The sequence below is a fragment of the Schistocerca nitens genome, chromosome 2, assembly GCF_023898315.1.
Source record: "Schistocerca nitens isolate TAMUIC-IGC-003100 chromosome 2, iqSchNite1.1, whole genome shotgun sequence".
Classification (NCBI taxonomy): domain Eukaryota; kingdom Metazoa; phylum Arthropoda; class Insecta; order Orthoptera; family Acrididae; genus Schistocerca; species Schistocerca nitens.
In genome coordinates, this window is record NC_064615.1 from 1182960443 (window position 1) to 1182979028 (window position 18586).

Below are 18586 nucleotides of genomic sequence, written 5' to 3' on the forward strand. Positions count from 1 at the left end.
CGCATTCTGATAGTGCGAGTTTACGGCCTGTCGCCGCTCGCGGCATGACTTGCTTTTGTGCGTGCTACCGCCGCTTACAATTAAAAAGAAGAGGAATTGTCTCATTAGCGAAACAATGGCAAGAGACTGCTATTTGTTCTTACTTACACTGCTGCTTTCTTTGATAATGATCAACAAGAACCAAATAATAGACTGCTTATGATAGAACATGTTGTGAACGAGAGTGAGGCGAAAATTTTTCTCCGTATGAAAATCTTTGCAGACGCCTCTTTAGTACATTACATTCTGCAAAGGAATTAGAGTCATCTTACATTTAAAAATCTAGTAATTGCCGTGCTTCATTTCTAACTGTATCACTATTAGGCATAAGAATAATACGAATATAAACATGACACGATACGTATAGTCTTCCGCATTTGATGTTGTCTCACTCTAGTTTCGTAGTTTATTAGGCAGACAGGATTTAAATGAGATAGCAGTAAACACGAAAGAATACGTGGCAAAATGTTTATGTTCGTATTATTCTTATGGTGAAGAGAATACTGCATGTGATTCACAATTCATGAAAGTTCCTATTAGCAACCATCTCTTCTCACAGGTAGGAAAAAATTCAGAATGTAGAGTTGGCCATATTGACAAACATCCCAAACAGTCTTGCCAGTCAAATTTTCGTAGTACATTGAAATTCTGCTACATTCGAAGATGAACAATACGGAATTTGTATTTACTTCGTTGGATAATGTATGAAAATGGAGTGGTCGAAACTCGGGGGCGGAGAAAAAAAGCTCGTCTTCCACCTTTTTTTAAAAAATTTATTTACTGACGCAGAGGTTTTGGCGCCAGCATTTATTTATCTTTGTGCCTACAAAGCATGCCTGTGCAGCGCTACATATATTCGACGGCAGAAGTTAGTTGTGGCGGCACTTACCAACATTTTAAAGAACTTCCGCTTGCTTTGCACTCGATTCTAAGCCGCAGGCGGTTTTTTGGATTACAAAAACCGGAAAAAAAGTGTGGCTTAAATTCGAGTAAATACGGTAAATCCTTTCTTGAGACTAGAGTACAAATAACACACGGACACACACACGTGCGCTCATACACACACACACACACACACACACACACACACACACACACACACACGTGGGACATGATTCAAACTTCCACAGATTTGGTCAGGTATCTGGATCTCATTTTTATTCCAAACTGTTCTAATTACTGTAACTAAAGGACCTGAAGACAGGACCCAGAAGTGAATATGGTAGCCAATGATTGATGGATATCATTATGCTGAAAAGAAGTCAGAAAGTCAGCTCATGAACCTACGAGCAATGTGCAACAAGTTTTTAGTATTTTGAAACTGTGTACTTACTGGGTTTTTTATGTGAGAGGTAAACAAATATGGAGCTCATTTCTGCCTCAGTAAGCTCACCAAAGTCTCTTTGCGTAATTGGCACTTTGGCATGTTAGAAATGCTCTGAACAATTGACTGAAAAGTGGGCTCAAGTGGAAACTTTCACAAATGTTACATTGTTGTTGTTGTGGTCTTCAGTCCTGAGACTGGTTTGATGCAGCTCTCCATGCTACTCTATCCTGTGCAAGCTTCTTCATCTCCCAGTACCTACTGCAACCTACATCCTTCTGAATCTGCTTAGTGTATTGATCTCTTGGTCTCCCTCTACGATTTTTACCCTCCACGCTGCCCTCCAATGCAAATGTTACATAAGCCATTAATATTTAATGTTATTGTAATTTTTGTGGTTTATGCAGGTGTGTTATTAAAGACAACATGACTGACAGAGGTAAAGTTATCTTAGTTAGTTAAGATATAAAGTATCCATTAATTAAAAAAGGACTGGAAGAAGAAAAATTTGTTGATGCATGTTTTATTGCTTAATGAAATAAAATTGGACTTGGTCTTATGGTACGTTAAGTGCAGATAATAATAAGAATTGAATGAAAGTTAAAAATTTAATTTTTTGTGAACTATTTTTAATGTTATGAGATTTATGTTATTTGTCAGTTAAGTTGATTTAAGCAGTGTATTTCGCTCAGTGGGGGCAACTGTTGTGTAATATGACAATTCTGAGGAATAACCTGTTCTACTTCTAGTTACGTAGGGTGATGAAAGATGTTCGTGTCAACCGAAAATGATGTTTAGTAGTGTTTCGGTGTGGAACATCTCACTGTGCTCTTTCTGGTTTGCTGTATGAGAAAATGCATGTGAAAGACTGCAGATCAGGACATCGACAAAGCATGTTGGCGAGTGCATATCTCCACCTATATTGGAAGTCTGCTTATGCTTTGGTGTTGCAGTTTAGTGGTGCCTTGGAAGCCACAAACCAAAGGTGTCTATCCTCGAACAATCAAAGATTATGAATGAGAACTGTGATTCTGTCATTCTGATCTGAAATGTCAAATTGGTAGATCAGCATCTGGTGTGATGTGTTTGGAGCTACTTCTTAAGAGAGATCTATCTATTCACTCACAGTTGTAACAGAAGCTGTACATGCAAACATTGTGCATAAAATACAGAAGAGTTATTGCAAAGTAACATCAAGCATAAGGTGAAGAAGTCACATGTCACAGTCCAGTGGGCACTTCATAGTACGTTTGCTACAGAAAGCAACTTCAAGAACTGTGACCACAGGATGATTGTATGTTAAAAGTTGTGATATATATCAACTAGGTGACGGATTGTCCAAGGAGTGGAACGCATCATAAACAAAACCACATCCATAACACAGGAAACCAGAGTGGGAAATTTTAAATACCTGGGCACCTGGCTCAACGGGCGTGTGGGGAACCAGTACAGACAGCTTATGCAATTGGTGCGATTAGCTGATCACAAGTGTATGTCATGGAGACTTTCACGTTTGCTGTGTGGACCGCTGCCCTTGAGCTTATTTCGTGCTGCAAAGAGTTTCATGGTGAAACTGTGTGATTTATATTGTAGTCCATTACGTTCACATTATATGCCTTGAAATAAGTCATTAATGCATCAGTTCTCCACAATAAATGTTCTTGTTCCCTTTGTGCCACTGTTTCTTGTGCAGATGGGAGTAAGAAGAATTGCTGCAACGAAATAAGTTGCCAGTGCTGTTTTCCTGTATCACCCGCACATGTAATACATAATTTAATTTGTGGCCAGCTTGCAGTAGGGCAAGACTTGCCTCAATGGTGACCCTGACGTGATAATGTCCAAGGAATTACATTAATATCGAAAAATGCTTCCTGGCCATGTGGGAATGATGGATGATGATGCCTGTAATATTTCGAGACTTGCTGTGTGACTTCTGCTCTTCAGGGCAACAAATCCCACCTTATGGTTTGTGCAAGTGGAGGCAAACTTCCAATGCTTTGGAGAGAAGCCAAATTCCGCAAAGTACACCCATAATGAGCCAGTTGGAACACCGATTTGCAGCAGAAGTCCAAGACATTATTTCATATTCCGCCGGATGTTTGCACGTACATCAAACTGAAAACTGAACTCACACACCATGTGTCTGCTTCACAAGAGGAAAGAGTATGCCAAGTACACAAGCACAAAGATATCAGTGATAAAAATCCTTCATAATACTTACACCACTTGTGCATTAAAGTGGATGAAAACACTGTTCCTGACATGTTGTTGCATACTTTGTGGAACAGGAGACTGGTGATCAAGTCAAATCCATAACAGCGACACAGACTGATATGCCCTTAAGATGATGTAGCTGCCAAGCCAACCGTATCCAAGATTCTATTGTGCCTGACTCCGACTCTACATCTACATCTACATCCATACTCTGCAAGCCACCTGACGGTTTGTGGCGGAGTGTACCCTGAGTACCTCTATCGATTCTCCCTTCTATTCCAGTCTCGTATTGTTCGTGGAAAGAAGGATTGTCGGTATGCTTCTGTGTGGGCTCTAATCTCTCTGATTTTATCCTCATGGTCTCTTTGCGAGATATACGTAGGAGGGTGCAATATACTGCTTGACTCTTCGGTGAAGGTATGTTCTCGAAACTTTAACAAAAGCCCGTACCGGGCTACTGAGCATCTCTCCTGCAGAGTCTTCCACTGGACTTTATCTATCATCTCCGTAACGCTTTCGCGATTACTAAATGATCCTGTAATGATGCGCGCTGCTCTCCATTGGATCTTCTCTATCTCTTCTATCAACCCTATCTGGTACAGATCCCACACTGCTGAACAGTATTCAAGCAGTGTGCGAACAAGTGTACTGTAACCTACTTCCTTTGTTTTCGGATTGCATTTCCTTAGGATTCTTCCAATGAATCTCAGTCTGGCATCTGCTTTACCGACGATCAACTTTATTTGATCATTCCATTTTAAATCACTCCTAATGCGTACTCCCAGATAATTTATGGAATTAACTGCTTCCAGTGGCTGACCTGCTATTTTGTAGCTAAATGATAAGGGATCTATCTTTCTATGTATTTGCAGCACATTACACTTGTCTACATTGAGATTCAATTGCCATTCCCTGCACCGTGCGGCAATTCGCTGCAGATCCTCCTGTATTTCAGTACAATTTTCCATTGTTACAACCTCTCGATACACCACAGCATCATCTGCAGAAAGCCGCAGTGAACTTCCGATGTCATCCACAAAGTCATTTATGTATATTGTGAATAGCAATGGTCCTATGACAATCCCCTGAGGCACACCTGAAATCACTCTCACTTCGGAAGACTTCTCTCCATTGAGAATAACATGCTGTGTTCTGTTATCTAGGAACTCTTCAATCCAATCACACAATTGGTCTGATAGTCCATATGCTCTTACTTTGTTCATTAACCGATTGTGGGGAACTGTATCGAACGCCTTGCGGAAGTCAAGAAACACGGCATCTACCTGTGAACCTGTGTCTACGGCCCTCTGAGTCTCGTGGACGAATAGCGCGAACTGGGTTTCACACAACCGTCTCTTTCGAACCCATGCTGATTCCTACATAGTAGATTTCTAGTCTCCTGAAAAGTCATTATACTCGAACATAATACGTGTTCCAAAATTCTACAACTGATCGACGTTAGAGGTATAGGTCTATAGTTCTGCACATCTGTTCGATGTACCTTCTTGAAAACGGGGATGACCTGTGCCCTTTTCCAATCCTTTGGAACGCTACGCTCTTCTAGAGACCTACGGTGCACCACTGCAAGAAGGGGGGCAAGTTCCTTCGCGTACTCAGCGGTAATATGTGGCAGTATCTCAGTAGATGTGCGACCCGACTATAACAGACTATCCCAGTAGATAACAGCACTGGAGGAACAACTGAATGACAGTTTATGTAACAAAGTTGAAGTCTTGACCAAACAATTGCGTGAGCTGCTCACTGATCGTGATGCTAAGGACAATTACTGATGATGATCGTGGAGCCACTCGGCGTACAATAGTCCATGTCAGGATTAGTACCTACAGACAACATATGTTGGTATCAGCAGCGTTTTAGAGACCAAGCCTTTAAATGTAATTTACCCTGCGAGTACAGAAATACCAAATGGCAAGCAGAAGTTGGTGCACAAGTTGGTGCCTGCTTGTTCTTAACAGGCCGCCAGCTGGGTTGTAAATTTTTGATAGACACCATCTCCAATCTGAGTATTCTGCTGAGGGATAAGTTGCACAAATATCATCTGGCCATCACCTTCAAGTTTTCAGCGGCCTATAACTGAGCCATTCTGACTTATAGTATGCAGTACAGGGAATTAGATCTGGAGCTAAACTGCATGATGGGCTGAAAATTCATCGTAGCAGACCTTGCAGAACCAATTGTTGGTGCAGACCCGCTTGACCGCTATCACGTGCTGCCTGACGTCGCCGACACCTGTCTCTGAGGCACAGTCACCGGGTTGTCAGCAACTGGTTACCCACACCATGTGGCCAACTCATCCAGAAAATGGCAGACAAGTTTGGCAGACTGCTTGACCAGTTACCTGCACTCAGAAGGCCTCCGGGGTCCCCTGGTCAGGTATGTCACAGCACGATTCATTATGTCAGTACCACAACAGGCCCCTCGGCTTCATGTAGACGTAGATGCTTAGCTCCAGACAGATATGCTATCACCAAAGCCGAGTTTTATGCTATGCTTGCAGACATCCTTATACGTCCATCTAGCAGTCCCTAAAAAGAACGATACACGGAGACCATGTGGCGATTACCAGGCCTTGACTGCTTGCACCATTTTCAACTGATTCCCAGTTCCGTATCATGCTCTGAGCGGACTGTGAGTATTTAGTTTCCTTAACTGTGTCAAAGCATACCTACAGATTCTGGCAGAGGAGGAAGACATGCCAAGACAGCGGTAATCACGTTTTTCGGTCTTTTTGAGAATCTGTTTATGACCTTTGGACTCTGTAATACAGCCCAAATGTGGCAAAGTTTATTGACTCCACCCTACATGGTGCATCACACTGTTCTTCATACCCTGACGACTTTCTCATCTACCCTGACACTCCGTAATTGCACCGGCAACACCTGAACAAGGTTTTTGAGCACCTCAGTGCATATGGGAAAAATGCGTCACATTGTGTGTTTGGACGATCAAAAGTGACACTTTAGAGCCATAGAATTTCAGTGGAAGGGTCGCATCTGTTACATGATAAAGTAGAAGCTGTGTTAATATTCCTCGGCCAGCAACAGCGAAAGAGCTGCGCAGATCCCTTGGCATGTTGAATTTCTACAGATGCTATCACCCATTGCAGGAACCACTCACATCTGTGCTGGCTGGTCCTAATGTGAAAGACAAACCATCATAACAGAGGACTCCTACAACATTAGATGCATTTTAAATGGCCAAAAAGACTGTCACTGAAACTGGTTTACTTGCATACCCTGGAACTTGTAGTTGACGCCAGTTGCAAAGTGATTGGGGCAGCTGCAACAATGTGTCAGTGGGAATTGGCAACCTCTCATTTTCTTTTCCCGTAAATTAGCACCAATGAAAAGCAATGAAGTGCTTATGATTATGAACTGTTGGCCATCTACATAGCAGTCAAATACTTCCACATCCTACTAGAGGCAAGAAAATTCACAATATTCACCGATTCACTCACATTCGTGTACTTGCAAAACAATGATGGCTGTTCTCCCAGACAGCTGAATCAGCTGGAGTACATTGCACAATTTCCTACTGATTTACGACATGTCTGAACAGTGTAGTAGGAGACTACTTGTCTCGCATTAGTGCAGTGACTTTGCAACTTGAATTCGTTAAAGTACCAAGCACCAGTTTTCAGCTAAACTGCTACGCTTCAATGGTCAAAAACTGTGTATTTGTACCAGTGAGCGTGCCCGAACACATCTTTCATGCGCTTTACAACAGCTGCCACCCTGGCATCAGAGCTTCCGTAAAACTTGTCAGCTCACACTATACTTGGCCAGGACTTCGAAAGGATCGCCAAAAGTGGACACCTACATCCACTGCTTGCCAATGCAGTAAAATCGACCAGCATGTTCACTCACCCACAGCCAATTTTCCACACTACCAAAAGGTTCGCTCACGTCGATGTGGATTTCGTCGGACCTTTGCCGCCATCAGATGTACAATGCTACCTGCTGACAGTCACGGACCGATTCAAATTGCTGCCCAGAGGCAATTCCCGTAGAAGATACTTTTACCAATACTCTGGCGACAGCACGCTTGTCCCTGTGGGTCGCGCGACTTGAGTGCCCCCTCCACATCGTGACAGCCAGGGGCTGCCAGTTTGAGTCCAAGCTCTTTGCACAGATTAGTGAATTCTGTGGCACCTATCACTGTCCAATCAGTTTAATAAGTCACAGCTGCAAAATACTAACACGAATTCTTTACAGACGAATGGAAAAACTGGTAGAAGCAGACCTCGGGGAAGATCAGTTTGGATTCCGTAGAAATGTTGGAACACGTGAGGCAATACTAACCTTACGACTTATCTTAGAAGAAAGATTAAGAAAAGGCAAACCTACGTTTCTAGCATTTGTTGACTTAGAGAAAGCTTTTGACAATGTTGATTGGAATACTCTCTTTCAAATTCTGAAGGTGGCAGGGGTAAAATATAGGGAGCGAAAGGCTATTTACAATTTGTACAGAAACCAGATGGCAGTTATAAGAGTCGAGGGGCATGAAAGGGAAGCAGTGGTTGGGAAAGGAGTGAGGCAGGGTTGTAGCCTCTCCCCGATGTTATTCAATCTGTATATTGAGCAAGCAGTAAAGGAAACAAAAGAAAAATTCGGAGTAGGTATTAAAATTCATGGAGAAGAAATAAAAACTTTGAGGTTCGCCGATGACATTGTAATTCTGTCAGAGACAGCAAAGGACTTGGAAGAGCAGTTGAACGGAATGGACAGTGTCTTGAATTAAACTTTGCCATCTAGAATTTTCAGAACAAAACTGACACTAGAACCTAACCTCTGAACTACTACTCTAAGAGACCTTGAATTTGTTATTATTTACACCCAGGCCTTGAAACTTGTTATAGCTCTGTTATTTAACAGGTTTCATCACATGCTGAAACAAAACTTTCTAGCATTAATATAACAGATACTTAATCTACTACAAATAAGAACGTTTTAGTTCCAAATATAGTTTTCGTCAAATTACTCAAAAACAATTACAGGTAGCTCAATGGTGTTACATAATTAATATATTTATATTGAAATGAAGCTTCATACAGTTTTCATATTTTTAAGTCTAATATTTAGCACCCTCAATTTATATATATATATATATATATATATATATATATATATATATATATATATATATATATATCGAGGGAAAATCAGACTCAGAAATCAATAAAAGAATTAGTAGCGGACGGGGTCATTGGGATGCTTAACTCAGTCTTATGGAGCAGGAATGTAATGAGCAGAACTAAAAAATTAATATACAAATCCATATTAGAGAGTGTGGTTCTGTATGGAACGGAGACCTGGACAATTAACATGAAGCACATTAAAAAATTACAAGCTCTAGAGATGGACTTTTGGAGAAGATCGGCAAGAATCTCCAGGAAAGAAAAGATAAGGAACACCGAAGTAATAAGGAGAATGGAAATAAAAGAAAGAATATATGACGTAATGGATAGGAAGAAATTACAGTGGTACGGGCATGTACGACGAATGGAGGAAGCCAGAATACCATAATTGATACTGGAGTGGGAACCGGAGGGGAGAAGAAGAAGAGGACGACCTGTAACCACTTGGCTCCAAAATGTACAGCACACAATGAGGAGAATGGGCGCAGAGGAAGAGGACACGCAAGATCGAAACACCTGGAGAAATATTTTGAGAGTATAGTTTAAGAACGTTTATTGTTTGTATTGTCATTTCCAGGTAAATTATTATGTTGGAGATAAGCCTCTGTAATGAGGAAAAGCTCAAAATAAAATATATATATACAAAGATGAGGTGACTTACCGAACGAAGGCGCTGGCAGGTCGATAGACACACAAACAAACACAAACATACACACAAAATTCTAGCTTTCGCAACCAACGGTTGCCTCATCAGGAAAGAGGGAAGGAGAGGGAAAGATGAAAGGATTTGGTCTCTAAATATGTCTGCTTGTGTCTGTATATGTGTGGATGGATATGTGTGTGTGTGCGAGTGTATACCTGTCCTTTTTTCCCCCTAAGGTAAGTCTTTCCGCTCCCGGGATTGGAATGACTCCTTACCCTCTCCCTTAAAACCCACATCCTTTCGTCTTTCCCTCCCCTTCCCTCTTTCCTGATGAGGCAACAGTTTGTTGCGAAAGCTTGAATTGTGTGTGTGTGTGTTTGTGTTTGTGTGTGTGTCTATCGACCTGCCAGCGCTTTTGTTCGGTAAGTCACACATCTTTGTTTTTAGATATATTTTTCCCACGTGGAATGTTTCCCTCTATTATATTTGTTTAATCATGTTGAGACTTGTACCAGTTAATTCTGACATACATTTGCACATTATGACCAATTTTTGGGTTTCTGGTTTCTAGCTTTATTATTTAGCGCCACTTATTTTTTTCTTAAAATGATGTGTTTAGGGAAAATGATGTATTTAGGGAAAAATGTTGACCTGATCATTCTGAGATTTGATAGTGCTGGAGTAAGTACCGGCACACTCACTTGCCTCTGTATTTCTCCAATGATACAGAGCTTGTTTTGCCATACGAGGGGAAAAAGGATACTGACAAAATGTCAGGGCTAGACTTAAATGTGGAAAATGATGTTGGGTATGAATTTATTCAATCCATTCATATTATAAAAATCGGTGTGTGTGTGTGTGTGTGTGTGTGTGTGTGTGTGTGTGTGTGTGTGTGTGTGTGTGTGTGTGCGCGCGCGCGTGCGCGCACATTTGCATGTGCCTGGGTGGGTGTGCATGTGCATGCATGCGTTTGTGTTCCACATCTCCTCCTAAGCCACCAGACCAATTTTAAACAAATTGGTACCCATATCCTTTCTTGTCACACAACAATGGCTATAGGGTTAACAACTGTTGTTGTTGTTGTGGTGGTCTTCAGTCCTGAGACTGGTTTGATGCAGCTCTCCATGCTACTCTATCCTGTGCAAGCTTCTTCATCTCCCAGTAGCTACAGCAACCTACATCTTTCTGAATCTGCTTAGTGTATTCATCTCTTGGTCTCCCTCTACGATTTTTACCCTCCACACTACCCTCCAGTGCTAAATTGGTGATCCCTTGATGCCTCAGAACATGTCCTACCAACCGATCCCTTCTGCTAGTCAAGTTGTGCCACAAAATTCTCTTCTCCCCAATCCTATTCAATACCTCCTCATTAGTTATGTGATCTACCCATCTAATCTTCAGCATTCTTGTGTAGCACCGCATTTTGAAAGCTTCTATTCTCGTCTTGTCCAAACTATTTATTGCCCATGTTTCACTTCCATACATGGCTACACTCCATACAAATACTTTCAGAAACGACTTCCTGACACTTAAGTCTATACTCGACGTTAACAAATTTCTCTTCTTCAGAAACGCCTTCCTTGCCATTGCCAGTCTACATTTTATATCCTCTCTACTTCGACCATCATCAGTTATTTTGCTCCCCAAATAGCAAAACTCCTTTACTATTTTAAGTGTCTCATTTCCTAATCTAATTCCCTCAGCATCACCCGACTTAATTAACAACTACCTACCATAAAATCCCTCAGGAGATATGACATCATAAAGAATTGAATTGAATTGAATTAGATGCATGAAAACAGCTGCATCATGCATGGTGTTTAAATGTATTACTTCTGTGCTGCTTTCTGTATTCACAACAAATTTCTCAGGCAGTATTCACATGTGCCACTAAATACACCTACAAAAGTACCACATATAGTTCAGGAGCATTAACACTGAGTTGCATAAAGAAACTACTGCATTGTTCATGACATTTAAATTAATTACTTCTTTTCTAGTAACTGTATTTACAACACATTTTGCAGACAGTTCCCACATATACCGCTGAACGCACCTACACAAATATATCATTGTATGACTCATAGATCAGGAGATATCATCATAAACACTGAGACGTATGAAAAAATGCCACATCATGCATGTAGTTTTAATGCAGTTATTTTTTTCTGCTAAGACACTCATACAGTCATTGCAGTCTCTGACACCTGGCAGTGATTTTAACAGCTTTCAACTGTGAAGTGAAAAGCTGCAACTGTAGACCTATGAAGAGATGTTGCCATGTAGGAGTTTACAAAATAGCGTTGTAGACACGTGAAGCATGTGCACCCATCATACAGAAACTGTCTGGGATCATATTTCATAATTTGGATACTGTACTTACACATTTGTACGTTATACATATTTCTTTGTTTGACTATTTTATAATTTCAAAGGTACTTTTACAAATACACTACAAACACAGTTAAGTTTTTGTTTTTACTTCTCATAGAAAATGAGGAATCTGGGGTCGTCAAACAAAATAAACACTATCAAACCAGGCCTCGAAGGCCCAATGGTACCAACCAGCCGCAGTGTCACCCTCAGCCCCTAGGCATCATCAGATGTGGATACAGAGGGGTACATGGCCAACACATTGCTCTCCCAGCTATTGTCAGTTTTGGTGACTGGTGCCACTACTTCTCAGTCAAGTAGCTCCTCAATTGGTCTCGCAAGGGCCGAGTGCACCCCGCTCGCTGACAGTACTCGGCAGAACCGAACAGTGTCGCATCCGAGTGCTAACCGAGGCCAACAGTGCTTAACTTCGGTGGTCTGACAGGGCCCGACGTTACCATTGTGGCAAGGTTTTGGGCTTTGGTTGTAACCTAGTGAAAAATGTATGTACTTTCTTTTGTCTGTTTCTTATTACTGGTGTTTTGCTTTGCTAATACAGATACTGCCTGATGATGTCTTCTTATTATTCCTTATTTTTTGTTAATACTCAATTCATTATGTATACAAGAATGCTTTTGTAGTGTTGATTTGAAAGTATATGACTTGCCCTTATATTGTTAGAAATACTCATAGTGCAGTATTATGATTCTGTAACAGGTAGCCAAGATTCTTTGTATCGAACCATTATAAAGGTAACTCTTCCTTCAAATGGTATCTATAGTCAGAATGGTATTTAGTCTTGTAACTCTGCAAAGCAACTCTGAGAAAATATTGCTCCAGTTCCTAAATAGAAAACTGTACCTTCGTTGTAGCATCACTAAATATTTATTGTGAGCCAGTTTTAAGCCAAATTGATACCTCTTTAGTCTTCTCATTTGTGGCATACGGTGACACTCTGTTAGTTTACACTGTATGACTGCTGTCTAGAAAAGCGATAATAATATTCTACTTTATTATTTGATTCTTCACTTTTGAAGTGCAGACACTGTTTTCTTTGTACCCACAGACATAGTAACCCACTTGAAAGAGACCCCACTAACACATGTAGCAATTCCGCTGAAATTGCATTGTGCAATTTGTGACATTTGACATGGCAACACTGCACTCTCCTCCATTGTTCTATGGAACACTATGTTTGTGCATGTCGCTGTGGCTGGACCTCATTGTTCAATGTTTAGTGACAATGTATCACTATTCTATGTGTTTCTTGTGAAACGACATAGGATTACTGGTTCTATTAAGACATGTCAGTGAATGGGTGTTGAACAATTTGGTGACCAGCATGTACCCTCTAAATGCTGCATACAAAAGTTAGTAAACAAGACGGAGAGCAGTGGAACAGTGTCGGATCTCCGTGGCGGGGTCTTTGCGGTGGGGGATGGCTGCCATTATCGAAAGAAAAGTGACTGATGTAAAAAAATGATTGTTGGCCTCTCCTGCAAAGTCTGTTCAGTGTTTATCTCAGGAATGTGGAATGTCATTCAGGAATGTGGAATGTCTTGGACCGTATCTCACAGAGCTGCGATGAAAGCCTGTATGTATCCGTACAAGTTTACAGTTTTTCAGGAACTGAATGTCAATGACAAAGACAAACACATTACATTTTGCCCTTGGTTTCAGCAATTTATTGTCCAGTGGTCATGAATGTTGCAGTACACATGGTTCCACCTCTCTGGCTATGTAAACTCTCAGAATACACATTTATGGTGTAATAAAGCTCCACCTGCACAGGTCAAGGAACCCCTACCATTCACAAAAGATTGGCTTGTTCTGTGCAATATCACGGTGCCATATCATTAGACCAATTTTTTTCGAGTCTACTGCCAACTGGCAGTTGATGGTTGGAGTGCTGACACATTATCTGCGTATCTAGTAATGCTGGCTACTGGTGGGTAATGCATGGGGATCATATCAACCTGTATCGCATCAAAAAGAGCCTGAAGATGACGCTATGAAGCGTTGAAACTGGTAGCGACAAAATAAAGCAAAATCATAAAGACAGCTGTAAGTGTTTTTATTTTTTGTCACAATAGTAAACGGCTGTTGTCCTAGATACCTCCTGCTAAAAGAATGGACATATAGAAGTTTTGGAATTTGTAAACCGGTTGGACTATGGGAACTTTCCCTTGCCTGGTACCAACAGGACGGTGCCTCATGCCACATGTCTTGATTGACTGTGGCTGAGGTTGGATTTTTTTTCCATGGCATAGTAATTTCGAAAGGACTGTGGCCCCTAAGGTCACCTGATTTAACAACACCTGATTTGTTCCTCTGGTGTGGCTGAGAAAGGCCAGGTCTACACACAACTTGGAAGATCTATGAGACATCATCATCTGTGAAATTCAGGAAGAGGTTTTGGCAGCAACATTTGAACATCTGCAGCATCATGTTCAACTGTGTTTACAAGCCAAGGGTGGTCACCTCCAGTACCTTTTGTCATTCACCTTTATTTTCCCATGAATGAGGTATGATATTTTCATTTTGTTTTCTTTCCTGATTTTTATGCAAATGATTTAATATAAGCAAATGTTTGTTTGTGGGGTCTCTTTGTAGTGGGACACTCTGTATAATTCTCAGCAACATCTACCTAACATTATAAAAAACTTCTTCCATTGAATTTTGATATTGAGAGTTAATGGTTTGTAGTTATGGATTTTAAAACAATAAGTTTCCTCACGAACAATATTTCATCGTTGTTACATTAATTCATTAGAAGTACCATTGAATTTACTTCTAAGAGATCAATTAAATTTCTTGAAATATTGAATGAGACTTTCACAGGAATTGTTACTAAGTATTCATTGTGTAAATTCTTCCTACTTTAGTTATTTGATAGCTTGTTTAGTCACAATTGTTCATTTTATTGTATTGTACTAAATGAAGGCACAGTGTTTTTGAATTTTGCTACATTGTGTTCTTTTTTTAGTGGATGACATTGACTTGAATGGGCGAGTATTCCTTTGGCCTGATGATATGGAGTCAGTTTTAGAACTAAGTCTGACGAGGCTGGCTCACCGTCGCGAAGAGGTAGAAACTGCTCTTCGTGCTAAGACAGCTGAGCTGGAAGCCAAGTAAGTGTGATTTATTTTAGGTGTTTTGTATCTTCACTTCTGGTTGTGGACGAAGAGTCAAAATCAAAAGTTGTATTACAGTCATATAATAATGTTGTTACTAGAAATGCAGTACATCAGTTATAAGCATTTACTTCATGTGGCAGGATTGAGGAATGTAGAATTGAACAATGTGAATGAGTCAGTGCATAGTAATACATAGTTTCTCTTTTTAGATATCTATTTCAATGGCAGTTTAGAATTAAACTGCTCCTGAAAGCAAATTTATTCACCAGAATATGTCATCAAGAGTTTTATGGTCATTAGTAAGTTCTTCAAGGAAAATTTTACCTCACGTACAACGGAGCATTCCCAAGTTACCTTGTGTACAAGGGAACATTCCCAGATGTATATAAACAATTTTGATGAAACATGGTTGGTATGTAAGAGTGATCAAAAAATGCAACAGTTTTTCCACAATTTCACTTTTAGGAAGTAAAATTCACCTCAAAAATTTATTTGGTGTAGAGGACATATCTTCAAAGCCATGAAATATGAAAAGTGTTTCATATAAAAGGTGAAATGTAATTAAGATTCTTGAAAACTATTTAATCAATTTTTGCAATAATGTGAAATTATGAAAACTACCTCACCTCCATCAATTAATTTTCCGAAATGAAAACTTTTGTTAGAACATAAATTAAAGAATCTTTTATACCACATCCATCCATGTGTAACAAACCCGGTTTCTGAAGTGCCATTTTTGGAAAATAATTTGTACACAATGTGCTGTTGGAATATTGTCAACATACATAATTAACACATCTAAATATTCTATATTCTTCTAAATATTTGTTTTCTTATTTTTGTTTTATGTTTTAAATTACAAGAGCTAACCAGAAAGAAATGCACCACATTTTTTTTCTCAGTCGAAAACATTGCTACAAATGCATAACCCTACGTATGTATTATTTGAAGTCTCCTGAATGAGCGTGCCAAGTGTCTGTCACTTCTGACAGGTAGCTTATCTGCAGGACAGTTTCAAAATGACATCTGTAGGTGATTTACATTACAAGCAACATGCTGTCATTGAATTTCTCACTGCAGAGAAAGAAATTGTGGGGAATATTCACAAACAATTGTGTAAAGTCTTTGAAGCATCTGCTGTCAACAGAAGTACAGTTAGTCACTGGACAGGGAGGGTCAGGTCATCAGAAGGCGATTTGGAAGAGCTCCACAATTTGCAGTGGTCAAGGAGACCATCTACGGCTGTCACATCTGACATACTGCAGGGAGCTGATGTTGTCATTCGCCAGGGCAGATTAATTACAACTTGGCAGTTGGTGCTATGTCTGTCAATCAGCAAATTAAGTGTGGATGCAATTATCTGCAGTATTGGATATTTAGAAGTGTGTACAAGATGGGTCCCACAGTGTCTAATATTGGATCGCAAATTGCACAGAAGAAACATTTATCTTGATTTGTTGCAACATTTTGAAGCTGAGATTGTGACCGGTGATGAAACCTGGGTTCACCATTTTGAGCCCAAAACAAAACAACAGTTGATGGAAGGATGCCATTCCCACTCCCCACAGAAGAAAAAATTCAAAGCAGCTACTTCTGCCGTTAAGGTTATGATCATCGTGTTCCGGGACTGTGAAGATGTGATTTTTATTGATTTGATGCCAAGAGGCAGTACAACTAATTCATGTCAAAACATTAACAAAACTCAAGACACGGTTCTGGTGACTTCTGCGCCACAGCAACCCGGGAGATGTTTTGCTGCAACATGATAACGCTCGGATCCACACAAGTCTGAGGACTGATGAACACATCGCAGAACAGGGTTGGGCAGTGTTACCCCATCCACCCTACAGGTCTGACCAGGCCCCCTCAGACTTCCACTTGTTTCGGCCATTAAAGCATGCCATTCGTGGAAGAAATTTTGTGGATGATGAGGAGGTGATTCACCACAGTGAAGCTCTGGCTCCGCCACCGGGAGAAGGATTGGTACCGACAGGGCATACACACCCCTGTTTCACACTGGAGGAAGGCCATAGAACAGGATGGAGATTATGAGGAAGAATAGGTTGTGTAGATGAAACACCATTCTTTTGTGTGTGTAATTCTTATTATGTTCAATAAAGAATTGTTGAAGAAATAAAATTGCAGTGCTTTACTTTCTGGGCAACCGTCGTATTTTACATTTGAAATTCATGTGTATGGTTTTTCTTTTTGCTGCAAATGATTTTTTTTGTTTTTTGAAAATAATAAATAACTCATTATTAGGATACATTATCATTACACTAGTGATAATCTATAAAGAAATGTTTTTTTTATACTGTGCTTATAAATTGAACAAAATTCCTTTATGTAATTCTGCACAATGCAAAACAGAATTTGGCAGGATCCTTAAATTGTGACGGATAATACTCTAAATATACTGTTTTCATGCTGCGATATGGTTGCCAATAAAACATAGACCAAATATAGAATAAATTTCCTTTACTTTACTTCTATGGTCACAAATTTTTGTTATTTATCAGACTACCGGTTTCGGTGTATAATGACCATTTTCAGATCTGTTCTTATGAAACATATCTGAAGACGGTCATTATAGACCGAAACTGGTAGTCTGATGGGGAAAAAAAAAAAAAAAAAAAAAAAAAGTGACCATAGAAGTAAAGTAGAGGAAGTTTATCCTGTTTTGTACCAGGTACATCTCAGTACACTGGAAAATCTATTTCAGTACACTATAAAACCATAGTGAAGAGAAATGATATTGTACTAGTGTTTGCAGCTTGATTACATTGTTTCTCATCACAACTACCTCTGAAAATTGTCTCGCAGAGTTCATCAACTGCGAAAGCTGTATGTGTTCAACAGCCATACCAATATTGAGCATTTTGGGATCAGCAGATAAACAAGTTTTTTGTCCTCAGATGTGACACTCGAAACAGTTCTTTAACATTGGCCGTCCAAGAGTATAACAATAATACATAGATTTCTCTTACTCTGGGAAAGAAAATGTTGTCAAATATATTTTGACATGGCCAGATGTTAGTGTATCGGATTTTGGTGCCATGAGAAAAACATTTGGCATTTCAAAAAGAGGTAAACGAATTCTAGGTCCAGTCTCAACTTTGGTTTCTTTTAAAACTATGAGAAGAGAGCAAGCAATTTTCCAGCTGCAGGGACTGTAAACGGAATCATTGAACAGAGCGCAACTCCAGTTTAATCCACTGTGATCAGAGTTGCACAGATTTTCAACCTCCAATAACATGATGTGCTCCTTAGCGTGATCTCATGGTGATGTTCTTTTTGGTTATATAGTTACTAGGTATAAACATTGTTATTTTGTTGCGCCTTTGTAAGATGCAATAACCATCTGAGGTGTGTCTTGAAATTATTTAACTTTACTTTACTTCTCATTTGCAGAGCCAACTTTTGAATATCAGTATCATGGATAACCATTTGATGATCCATAGAATCTAATAAGTTTTGAGCCATTGTGAAGAACTACTCTTCCCAGTGATACAGTTACACCATTCAACTGATTTTGCAAAACAAATCAACCTTTCCCGTTCTTCCTGTTGTTCCAAAATTCAGCTGCAGATTTCTTATATTCAAAATTTAATCCAGCTTCTGAAGAAAGGACTTTGCTTGGCATAAAGAACTCCTCATGTGTTTCTGATACACAATCATCTTCAGCCATTGCTACATCA

At 39.9% G+C, this 18586-nt stretch overlaps 1 protein-coding gene across 1 annotated transcript in view; it reads left to right on the top strand.

Annotated features, from left to right (window-relative positions):
* The window catches only part of LOC126235648 (dynein axonemal heavy chain 3), a 1245905-nt gene that overhangs the window by 159687 nt on the left and 1067632 nt on the right, over positions 1–18586 (top strand). Inside the window, exon 11 of the mRNA XM_049944362.1 lies at positions 14738–14882. Within this exon, the coding sequence (XP_049800319.1) occupies positions 14738–14882 (145 nt within the window). The remainder of the gene's footprint in view (positions 1–14737; positions 14883–18586) is intronic.